The 12,479-nt window shown below is 33.7% G+C and overlaps 1 protein-coding gene across 1 annotated transcript in view; it reads right to left on the reverse strand.

The window, feature by feature from the left end:
• Positions 1 to 242: 242 nt before the first annotated feature.
• SELENOF (selenoprotein F) overlaps positions 243 to 12,479 on the reverse strand; it is a 37,272-nt gene continuing 25,035 nt past the window's right edge. The window contains 3 exon segments of the mRNA XM_007463273.1: positions 243 to 374; positions 2,868 to 2,917; positions 11,385 to 11,448. Of these exon segments, the coding sequence (XP_007463335.1) occupies positions 243 to 374; positions 2,868 to 2,917; positions 11,385 to 11,448 (246 nt within the window).

Raw genomic sequence — 12,479 nt, forward strand, 5'->3', positions numbered from 1 at the left:
AAGCATTTTGTTAGTGGTATCAACAAATGGAGGATGGAAACTTATACAAAATGGGTTTTGTTAAGCTTGCCAACTCCTTACATAACATGGGTTGTGCTGCCACTTCAACTTTTAATTAGATGTTTAATGCCTCACAGTAAAAGACTGATCAATGGAAGAAAGCAAAACTAAATTATTTTCTAGGTGCTGTGATATTTCATTTGACAAGGTAACAAAAGGATAGGACAAAATTTAAGCAAGATTTATATGCGTTCCAACTTTTCACTCAGGAATTCTTCTACACTGTCTGTGTTCCATTTGAGGATGCTTAGTTCTTCAGCAATGTTCCCATTGTCGTCCAAAAGCTTTAGCACAGGGTCTGAACCGCGAACATACTACAAATAAGAGGAATATCATTTTCTGCTTAGAATGAGCCTTTTCAGTTTCAACCAAAGTCCAAATCAATTCAATCCAGCTTAATTAAATTTAATAGTAATAAGCTTTTAGACATAACATCACAACAGCTCTTAAAGGAAGTCTTTTAGAAAAGAGTGTAATGGGATTTCATCAAAAATGACAATTAAAACAAAAATTACATTTTACTTCTGAAGAGAAACACCTGTTGGTATCAAGCAGTTTACTTGGGATTTAAGCTTATTCTTGAATGTAACAAGTATTTACTGCATACCTGACACACTCCAACTCTCAAATGAGTTGCAAATCTAATGAAGGAGGCAGACAAGTTCAAAATATTCAATGAGAATGACTCTTAAGAGCCATATTGAAATAGGCTGTGCATACAAACTATCAGACAATTCTGTATTGGACTTTCATTAGATTTCTTAAACCAAAGAAAATTTATTCTGTTGTAATTAGTTTATAATTCGGCTGGATTCCTGAAACTTCAGACCTACTAGTGGGTTCCAATATTTCATGAGAGAGCTCTGAGGAATTCTGACTCTGGGTAAATGTGCTAACAAACCTGATCCCATTCATTAAGTGATCAATCTTCAATGCTAAATTAAGGACCATGTAACTAAAAATGCAGCAGTGATGATGAAGGGAGCTGAAAAACTCAGCAATTATGCTTCAGTTTTACTAGGTCTTCTAGAGTTGTGAACTTCAGAGATGGAGACAAGCTCTGATGTTGTAATTGCATTTGGTATATTCTCAACCCATTTCTGGAATTTAGAAATTGGCCCCCTAAGCTAATAAACCAATAACATTACTACTAAAATCTTTCGGGTCAGGTTATCTACATAAATTATTCTTAAAAATTCAATTTTTATTCAAAAACTCATTTTAGTCCAAAAATTAGAAACGACATAGCCCATAGTTGCAAAAATGTTCAAAATATTAAATCAAATCCAACAGTGTATAAAGAATTATATATCATGGCCATTTTGGATTTACTCCAAGTATGCAAGGCTGGTGCAAAATTTGAAAATGAATTAATGTAATCTATTACTACCAACAGGCTAAACAAGAAATCTTATACCAATAGATGCAGAAAAAGCATCCTGTCACATGCTACAACATGGATGAACCTTGAGGACATCATGCTAAAGTGAAATAAGCCAGTCATGAAAGGACAGATACTATACGATTCTGCTCATATGAAATATCTAAAGTAGTCAAAATCATAGAAATAAAGTAGATGGGTGGCTGCCACGGGCTGGAGGCAGGAGAGAGGGGGAATTACTGTTTAATGGGTATAGAGTTTCAGTTTTGCGAGACAAAAAAATTCTACATCTGTTGCACAACAGTGTGAATATACTTAACACTACTGAACTGTACCCATAACATTTAACTTACCAGTACTGAACTTCACCCTTAACATTTAACTTACCATCTTAACTATTTTTAAGTTTTTTTTTACCATAATTAAAACTTTTAAAAGTGAGCAAAAAATCTCAGATACACCAAAGAAGATATAGAGATGGCAAATAAGCATGTGGAAATATTCTCAATTAGGGAACTGCAAATGAAAACAACAATGAGATAACATTACACACTTATTAGAATGGCTAAAATCCAAAACACTGACAATAACGAATGCTGATGAATGTGGAGCAATAACTCTCATTCATTATTAGTGGGAATGCAACATGATATAAGCACTTTGGAAAATAGTTTAGCTTTGTAAGAAACTGCCCAACACTCTTACTATATGATTCAGTAATCGTGCTCCTAGGTAATTACCCAAATAAGTTAAACGTATGTCTACACAAAAATGTATATAGCACTGTTGCTCATAATTGCTAAAAACTGGAAGTGACCAACATGTCCTTCCATAGATGAATAGAAAAGCAAACCATGATATAACAGAATACTATTCATATTATTCAGCATTAGAAAGAAATGAGCTATCCAGCTACAGAAAAGACACAAAGGAAATGTAAATGCATATTAAGTTAAATCTGAAATCTGAAAAGGCTACATACTGTATGATTCCAACTATATGACAATCTGGAAGAGGCAAAACTATAGAGATAGTAATAAGATCAGTGGTTCCCAGGAGTTTGGTGGGGTGTGGAGCACAGGGAATTTTGGGGGCAGTGAAACTTCTGTATGATACTGTAATGGTGGATACATGACATTTGGTAAAACTCCTAGAACTGTACAAAGTATAAGCTCTAATGCAAACTATGAAATTTAATTAATAATAATGTATTAATATTGGTTCATCAATTGTAACAAATGTACATCAATGCAAGATGTTAGTAAGGGAACTGGAAGGTGGGGGTGGGAGTACATGGGAACTCTCGAATCAATTTTTCTGTAAACCTAAAACTGCACTAAAAAATAAAGTCAATTAAAATATCTGAATAATTTTTAATTAAAAAAAGAAAATGCTGGAAAAAAGGATCACATTAAAATTGCATTACCTTGATTTGTAGTCCTCTGAATAGTCTGGGTTTATCACTCCTGACGAAAGCTTAAAAGAAAAAAATATTCAAATTGTTTACTTCCAAATCCAAGCTAGCTACGAAGATCAACAAAAAAAGTAGAAATAAACTCAATAAATAAAAAATTAGATCCTATATGGAAAAATCAAGGAAACTAAAACACATATAAAATGGAAAGATATCCCATATTCTTCAATGGGAAGACTAAATATTTTAAGATGTTAATTTTTTCAAATTAATAAAAATCCCAAATTACAATGGGATTTTGAGGGCTTGACAAAATGACAGTAAAACTCAGCTATACAAGTAAATGTTTGAGGGCTTCCGTGATGGCGCAGTGGTTAAGAATCTGCCTGCCAATGCAGGGGACGGCAGTTTGAGCCCTGGTCTGGGAAGATCCCACATGCCGTGGAGCAACTAAGCCCATGCACCACAACTACTAAGCCTGCGCTCTAGAGCCCGCGAGCCACAACTACTGAAGCCCGTGCTCTGCAACAAGAGAAGCCACCGCGGTGAGAAGCTCACACCCCACAACAAAGAGTAGCTCCCTTTTGCCACAACTAGAGAAAGCCCATGTGCAGCAACGAAGACCCAATGCAAACAATAATAATTAAATTTAAAAAATAATAATAAAAGAGTAAATGTTGGAGAATAGGACAGTTTAGAAAAAGTAAAATATGGGAGAATTTGTTCAATTGTTTATTAATATACTATGTGATACTTATACCAGAATGATAAAACAAAGAAACCGATTAGGAAATCTAGAGAGATAAAAATACCTGGATTTTTTAATATGGTAAAGCTAGCAAACCAAAGAGAGAGAAAGAGAGAGAGAGAGATTATGTGTGCGTGCATCTGGGTGTGTGTGTGTGTGTTATTCAATAAATACTTTTGAATATCTACTGTATATCAGATAGCAGATATAAAGCTATATAAAACAGACAGAATTCCTGCTCTTATGGAGTTTATAGTCTGATGAGGAAGAAAGATGCTAACAAGCAATCACATCACTGATAATGTCAGTTGTGATAAGTGTTTTAAAAAAAAAAGATTCAGAATACTACCACAGCATTTAACACAGACAACTTGGAATATGGAATATAAAATTCTTCTCTTATGCATGATCCTAAAGAAAATGCTTTATAGATGTGCCTATATAAAAATGGACACTCAGTACAGCAAAACACTACTATAAACAAAGTTAAAAGTAAAAAATGACATACTGGGGAAAATTATCTCTTTCACAGTATGCAAGAGAGCTTCTATTAATAAGAAACAAATAAATACTAGGTACTAGAGAAATGAACTAAGGACAGGAACATGTAATATACAAATAAACAAATGGTCACTAAATGTTTGAAATAAATGTTCAACCTCACAAATAATCAAAGAACTGTCAAAACAATGATGTAACCTCATTTGGAGTGGCAAAAATTAAAAGAATATTTAAGGTTAGAGAGGGGGCTAGAGAAGATTTTGCAGGGGCTTAGTTGTGGGAGAAATATAAATGGACACATCCTTCCTCAAAGGTATTTAGCAAAATGAACCAAAAGTCTTAAAATGTGCATACTCTTTAGATCTGCATGTCTCTTTCTAGGAACTTCTTTATTCTGAGGAAATAATTACACTATAATGCAAAGATATATAAGATCCTGCTAACCAAGTCTGGAGATCTGAAAATAATCTAAGTGTGTAAAAGGCTATTGGTTAAATAAATTAACATGGACCACTATGAAGTGCATCCAATCATTTAAAAATTATATTAATCTGTATTTAGTGATATAGATGCAAACTCATATATAAAGGTTTATAGATCAGTTTGTTCCCCATGGTTGTTATAAAAAGATGGATATATTGTTTTTATATATTTACACTAATGTTTTTATATATTTATCCATAAATATATTTGCAAAGGAAAAAGCGTAGAAGCACTGAACGAAATCTTTAAAAAAATTGAGAAAATATAAAATACTTAGCACAATATACCTAACAGTCCAAAACAATAACTATTATTTTAATAGAGATTATATCTGGAGCATAGGGTTTGGGGAAGTTTTAAATAAATGTTTTCCTTTTTGGGTAGTTGTTGATCTACGTTTTACCAACTTTTTTTTTTTTTGCGGTACGTGGGCCTCTCACTGTTGTGGCCTCTCCCATTGCGGAGCACAGGCTCTGGACGCGCAGGCTCAGCGGCCATGGCTCACGGGCCCAGCCGCTCCGCAGCATGTGGGATCTTCCCGGACTGGGGCACGAACCTGTGTCCCCTGCACTGGCAGGCGGACTCTCAACCCCTGCGCCACCAGGGAATACCCGACCAAGTTTTTAGTAATGATCATGTCTAACTGTCCAAATTAAAATATTTTAGAATACATTAAAAAAGATAAATACAAGTGGGATGTTTCATTTGGATACCTAAATGAGAACAGTTCTTAATTCCAGTTCTGTTATCATTTGCAACAGCCTCTAATTAGATTTTATAGTGACACACATGCTTTTGAGAACTTATTTTTTAAACTTAGAATCAACTAGCAATAGCACTATAGACATGTTTCACTATGAAGATCTTTATATATGTGCATCTAGGACAACTAAACAAAGATTAGTAAATGCTTTTTCTTTTTAAGGTTTTGCAGGCTTTTTGGAAGACACTCAGATATCCCATCTAAACATCCCCTACTAAATTTAGTTCAAAATAAAACTGATTATATTATTCTGGCTTATTAGAATATCTTCTCTATTAACTTCATCCTTTAAGAGTTGTCCAATACTCCTGAATCCCCAAACAAAAATGAGCTTATGATATGCTGTTGCATTTTATAACCATTCCTTTGGCAAATGCTATATGCACATCTGTGCAAAGCATAATTTAATACACAGTGTGGTCGCTACTACATAAGAAACTTCTCTGGAGAAAAGAACTATTCTTAAGTATTTTTTTTCTATCTGTAACAGAACCTATAACTTTCTGTCATTCAGAAGTTTGTTTGTTTGTTTGTTTATTTATTTATGGCTGTGTTGGGTCTTCGTTTCTGTGCGAGGGCTTTCTCTAGTTGCGGCAAAGTGGGGGCCACTCTTCATTGCAGTGCGCTGGCCTCTCACTATCGCGGCCTCTCTTGTTGCGGAGCACAGGCTCCAGACGCGCAGGCTCAGCAGTTGTGGCTCACGGGCCTAGTTGCTCCGCAGCATGTGGGATCTTCACAGACCAGGGCACGAACCCGTGTCCCCTGCATTGGCAGGCAGATTCTCAACCACTGTGCCACCAGGGAAGCCCCAGAAGATTTTTTTAACAGGCCGGAATGAGGGAATATATTGAAAAGAAATATTAAGATGAGTCACTAATGACTATTTTCATCTGTTCTTTTCTCTTCTCTCTGCTATGTATAAATCCACAAGCTTCTAATTTTGACTGAGGGGAATATCTATTAAATACCCTGCGGTAGCAAATCACATTTTACAGGCAGTAAATTAATCTTTTAAAATATATTTGAATACTTACTATATACACATGGCACTAGGATAGGCTATATGAGCATATAAGAGACTTGCAAAAAAGACCTCAGAGTAACTTATTTTACTAGTTTTCTTTCTGCTGTTTTAAAAATAACTAAGTGATATCAGTTTGGAGAATCCTAAAGAGCTTAGTTCAGTCGCTCTATTTCAAGAAAATGTTCCTATGCTAATTTAATTATTTGTCAATTACTAAGGCAGATTTGTAAATAACACTTCAAAAACGATCAAATATGCAGAAATGATTAGAAAACATTAAGTGGTAACGTTGAATGTTTCAGTTTTGTCCTCAAGAATCTTATCAGCATGTCATTTGTGTAGCTGCCTAGGAGACCTCAGAGCCAAGTTTTGCTATATACACTGCTTAGAAAGTCATGGTACTCTTCTTATAAATCAGAGGCTCTTCAAAGTTAACTATGAAGAGTATTAAAAAATAAAAATCTATCTTCTTCCTCATTCCAAAAAGAGGATAAGTGGGGATGAGGGATAACAGGAAGGATATGTCTTGAGGTCAAAGAAAAATGTTTGATGTTATTTTCAAAATCATAAACAAGTGAAAATACAGAGGCAAAATACACTTGGCTAGATCTAACAATGTACCTTTGGTCACATTACAAGTAGTCATACAATGTACTCTATTGGTTTTAAGATTTAATAAATAAGGGCTATGGCAGGTACAATTAAGATTTGTGAATTGCCATATAAAATTACATGGAATGATAATTAGATGTTTTCCCCTTGAGTAGAAATAAGTATATTTGAATCAGAATATAAACAAAAATGTCATATCATACCCAGAAACAACAATACAAAGAGAAGAGCAGCAGCAACAACAAACAACAACAGAACTGAATTCTCAACTGTGCTCAGTGAAAACTACTGCGTATTGAAGAGTATTTCTAAAACAAGAATATTTACTTACAAACTATCTGGAGTGCAAAATCATGAGTCATTTGGGTCCTCCCAACAAGACAATTTAAAAGCACTTAAAAACGTTCAGAGAACAGCAATTTAAATAAGAGAATTTGGGGAGACTGGAGGTACAATAATGAAGACAAACTAAAAAGATTATGAGTTTTCAGATCAGAATAATAAAGTCAGAAAAGGACTATTTGAAGACTATAAATTCATAAAGGCTATATAACCAATAAACACAGGCTTTTCACCAGTTTCCCATTTGTCAAAAGTGGAGCCACCTTTGAATTAGATAAATTTAGCAAATCCATTCATTCATTCAATAAATATTTGAATTCCTCTTAATGTGAGGTGCAGTGTTAGAAAGATTTGGGATACATTAGTGATAAAAAAATTTTAAAAATTCTGGGCTTTAAGGAGTTCCCAGTTTGGTAGAGGCAGAAGACCAGTAAATTAAGTAAATACATTGCAATATTATGTGGGAACTGCTATGGAACACAAAGGGGAGGGTGTAAAATTCTGTCCAAAGGCAATCCCAAAATAATGCTTGAACTAAATCTGGAATGAATAGGGGTTCGTCACAAAAATGGGTAAAGGCATAAGTCAGGAAGAACATGCAGTGTGTGCAAAGACTTAGAGGTCAGAGTTCGGAGAACTGCAAGTAACTCTGCACATAAACTAGATATACGAACCTAGAAAAGAGAATCCATGTCATGATAGGTCTTGTATATGATGCTGAATTTGACATTTATATGTGATGGGGAACTACAGGTAATTTTAAATAAGAGGGTCACATAATCAAATCTGTCTTATGGAAAAGGTTTTTTTTTTGGTAGTTGTGTGAGAGAATAGAAGAAAGGGAAAAGAGACAGGCAGGCCAGATAATAAGTAATTAATCCTTCCAGATAAAGATGCTAAGGGGCTGATTAAAATCATAGAGAAGGCCAAAGATATGAAGGTTTATTAAGGAGGGGGAAGAGACACAACTTGGTGACTAACTGGGTATAAAGTGTGAAAGAAATATTGATCATGACTCTCGGGTTTCATGCTTATACTTTGCTTGATGATACTGCCATTTGTGGAAACAGGGAAGAAGATGGTATACTTTTATCAGAGAAGAGGATTAATTTAGTTTTTGAACATGCTGAGTTTAACGCCTCTCTACTAAAAATGTAGGCCACAATCTACAGGACTGTTAGAAATGTAGAATCTCAGGATGCAAACCAAATGTACAGAATTACACTCTGCATTTAAACAAGATCCCAAGGTGACTTATATGTGCATTGGTTTAAGATACTATGAGACCATGCAAGTGGAAACATCAATTTGCAGTCAGAAATATGGTATCTAAAAAAAGAAAGATTTAATTTAAAGATACAGATTGGGAGTCATCAGGTGAACATTGCAGTTGAAACTGAGGGAGTGGGACATCATTCAAGAGAGTAAGAAAATAAGAACACAGACCCCGACTAACACCAATATTTGAAGTGTGGGTGGTAGATGAGATGCCAGGAAAGGAGAATAAAATGACCTGTTCACACAAGTGAAGGGAAGAGTTTCAAATGCTAGAGAGTCATGTTATCTCATTTAATCCTCAAAACAGTCCTATAGGGTAGATATTAACCAATTTTACACCACCTATTAATCCATTTTATAAATGAGAAAATTGATGAAGATAGTGCTAACGAATCAGTATTCCTTCCAGTAAAACTCCAAGATAGCATCATAATCCTAGGCATCACTATCAGTCAACCAAAGTGGGTACAAGAGGCAAAAAGCTATTTGCTCTCAAGTTCTACATTATTTTAAAATTCCTTTCCGTGTCCGAAGGTTTATGATTCTAATACAGAGGTTGGCAAACTATGGTCCATAGGCCATATTGGGCCTCCCTGATTTTATAAATAAAGTTTTATTGGAACACAGACACATGTATTCATTTAAATATTTTCTATGGCTGCTTCCATACTACAAAAACAAAGATCAACCGCTGCAATGGAGACCTTGTTGCCTATAAAGCTGAAAATCTTTACTATTTGGACTTCTACAGAAAAAGTTTGCCAAGACCTACAAAATTAGGGAAAATTTACATTTTTTGATAGAGACAGACTACAGACATATCCTTATCATGGTAAGACTCATGCTTGAGAAGGAAAACATACTTACTTAACATCATTACTTTTGATGTCACCACAAGTGATAAAACACTAGGTCCAATATACAATGAGACATTTTTATACATACTGACTTTCCTACTTAACCATAACATGGAAAACGAAAGTATTTTAGGAGGTATACCTGGAATTAATTAAGGCATATGATCTGGGACTTTTTTTTTTCATAAACCCTGAGTTATTTAATGTGGATAAGACATTTCAAATTTTAAATCCTTCTCTCTTCTGGAATAATTTAACATTAATTTTTTCTTCTGTTTTATGACGTGGCTAATTTAAGTAAACTTAAGAAAATGTATTACTTTCTCATGGGCTCCGAAAATACTGATATTATACATAATTATATTAAATATGGTTATGGACTGTGGAATTAAACAATCTTTTTAATTTAAATAAGCTTGTACTAATTAAATATTTATATAAAGAATTAAAATCCAATGTTTCAAAAGGAAAAGACAGTATGACTACAAATACCCACCAGTCTGATAATTTAACTATACATAAGAAATATATATACATAGTTAAGTTGTAATCTAAGGATTAATAAACTACACTCAATCTTTTAAAGACTGAACTAGCAACTGTAGAAATTATTACCATGGACATAAGAAAACCTGATATCACAAACAGGAGGGCTAACTGCAAGCTATTCTTTACCTTGTGAAAATCTGAGTCACAAAAGATTATTAATAAGTCAGTAAATAAGAATAATGAATATAATTAAAAAGCAAATGCCAAAACTTTTTAGGAATAAGAATGATCACATTATCATTCAGAGAACTGATATAAAAAAAGCCAAAACAACTCTGGTACAATACTGAGTTTAAGTGTTTGAGGCAAAATAAATCATACAGAGTAAAGAATTTTCTTCCTAAGCAGAAGTGGATGTTATATTCTGTGCTACATCAGAATATGCGCTTACTCTAACAAAGAATATATTTATTAGATGTGCATCTGCTCTGGGTCTCATACAAAATGTTCCCAACTCCCCAAGTTGCAATCCAAGGATTAATTTCCATGCCAAATGAGCAATATTTTATTATAAACAATTCTAGGTCAGCAATAAAGGGAATGTGCTAATACAGGCAATTTTATAAAATACTAAATCCAAAAAATTCTCTTGCCATTAAGTAAACAAGGCAGGAAATCATGGAAAAGCAGCAGAAACAAAAACAAAATAAGGTATATAAATAGAGCACTTATGTATTTCAGTTAAAACAAACAAACCACAAAATACAAAAAACCAACTTCATTACCTTCATAAAACTGATTTTCAGCTGACATGCAAGGATGGAATAGAAAAGCTTTAGTCCAAGTCTTTTTGGAGATACAGAGCTCCATTACTGTTTGTTGTCAACCAAAAGAATACACTTTCACAATTATCCTTTCACATATTTATCTTTAATTCCTGTGAAGATACACCTGTATGACCTCCTCTCTTCTACACCTCCAGTTCTATGGTAATTAATTTTCTTCTTGATGGTTTGTTATTTTGTACACGTCTACTCTCACTTAATGCAATTGTTCCTTAGGAGTTTTATATAAATCAGTTTACATTAAAAATATTATTTAGAAGGATTATACTTCCACCTGGTAAAAGAAAGGCTCTCATAAAATTTGTACTTAGGAAAGTCTCTTCTTTTAAGAAAATAATCACCTCACCATGTGCTGTATTTAAATCTAAATTTCATATTTTATGCTTGCTTAGAGTCAAGTAACTTAGTATTCAACAATTATTATAAAACTCCACTCCCATGAAGACAAATGTAGAGAAAATTCATATACTGTTGAGAAAGTATAACCTTAAATATTCTTATTCTTGGGAGTATTTAATGAAATTATTTTTGTGAAATGTTGATTTTAAATTATTAACTGAAATTTTACTAGAGTTGATTTTATATACCTTGGACTTGAGGGAACCTCCCCAATTTTCATCCACAGACTTCAAGAATAGCTCCTGCATACAGCTGCAAAAGGAAAAACAGGAGTTTAAAAAACTGGTTAAAATTTTAAAAATGTAGTTATAAAATAAAATTTCATAGCACAAACATTACAGTTAAGCAGATATATAGATCAAACAAATGTCAGAAGAGAAAATGGAGGCCTAAGGGTATTAAATAGTTGAGGAGTTCAAGCCCTACATGGAATATTCTCAAACTTAGCCAAAAAGATTGAAGAAGATATGGAGACTTGATGATGAACTTGAATAGGTAAGCTGTCCTAGGAAGTTCTTCACAAAATTTTAAAGACTTCCCACAGTTTTTTTAGGATGCTAAGCTGAACCCAGGTATGTATCGATCTATTCAACATAAATAATGAGAATTCTTTTTGGTTGCTTTTAAAATTAAGTGATCAATGTTTTAAAATTAAACAATACAAAAACCCAATACCTTTAAAAAGTAATTAGAGTACTATGTAAATATATTACAGAAAAGCCAGTAAAATCTCATTATAAAGAACATAAATTCAAATATTTCCCTTAATGAAATTCAGCTGAAATGGTAAACACTGCTTCTCTAGCTATAGAACTGCATGTTCTCTTTATAGTAAAAGCTCATTATAAAAAACCCAAACGCAATTATTTTATTGCAATGAATTTAGCTGAAACAGATTCAGTAGTAAACATCACTTTTTTTGTGGAGGTGGAGCCTTGCTCATTCTTCTGGTAGTGACTTGGGAATGCTGTGACTCCGAGAAGGCAGGCAAGCATAAGAACATACTATATCCATTTTATTTCTTCTTAGCTTTTAGACATTTTTTTAACTTGTAGGTCCAAGAGCTAAAGATGAATTTTACTTTTCAAGTTCTAAAATAGCACAAAAAATCACATGCACTATGCATGTTTATTTTAGATACTTTGGAAAACACAGAAAAGCACAAAATAGAAATTTAAAAATCACTTAATTCTAACTCCTCTCAAAATAATGACTTTTAGGGGCTTCCCTGGTGGTGCAGTGGTTGAGAATCCGCCTGCCGATGCAGGGGACAAGGGTTCGTG

This window comes from Lipotes vexillifer, unplaced genomic scaffold (genome assembly GCF_000442215.2).
Source record: "Lipotes vexillifer unplaced genomic scaffold, Lipotes_vexillifer_v1.1 scaffold1629, whole genome shotgun sequence".
NCBI classification, from domain to species: Eukaryota; Metazoa; Chordata; class Mammalia; order Artiodactyla; family Lipotidae; genus Lipotes; species Lipotes vexillifer.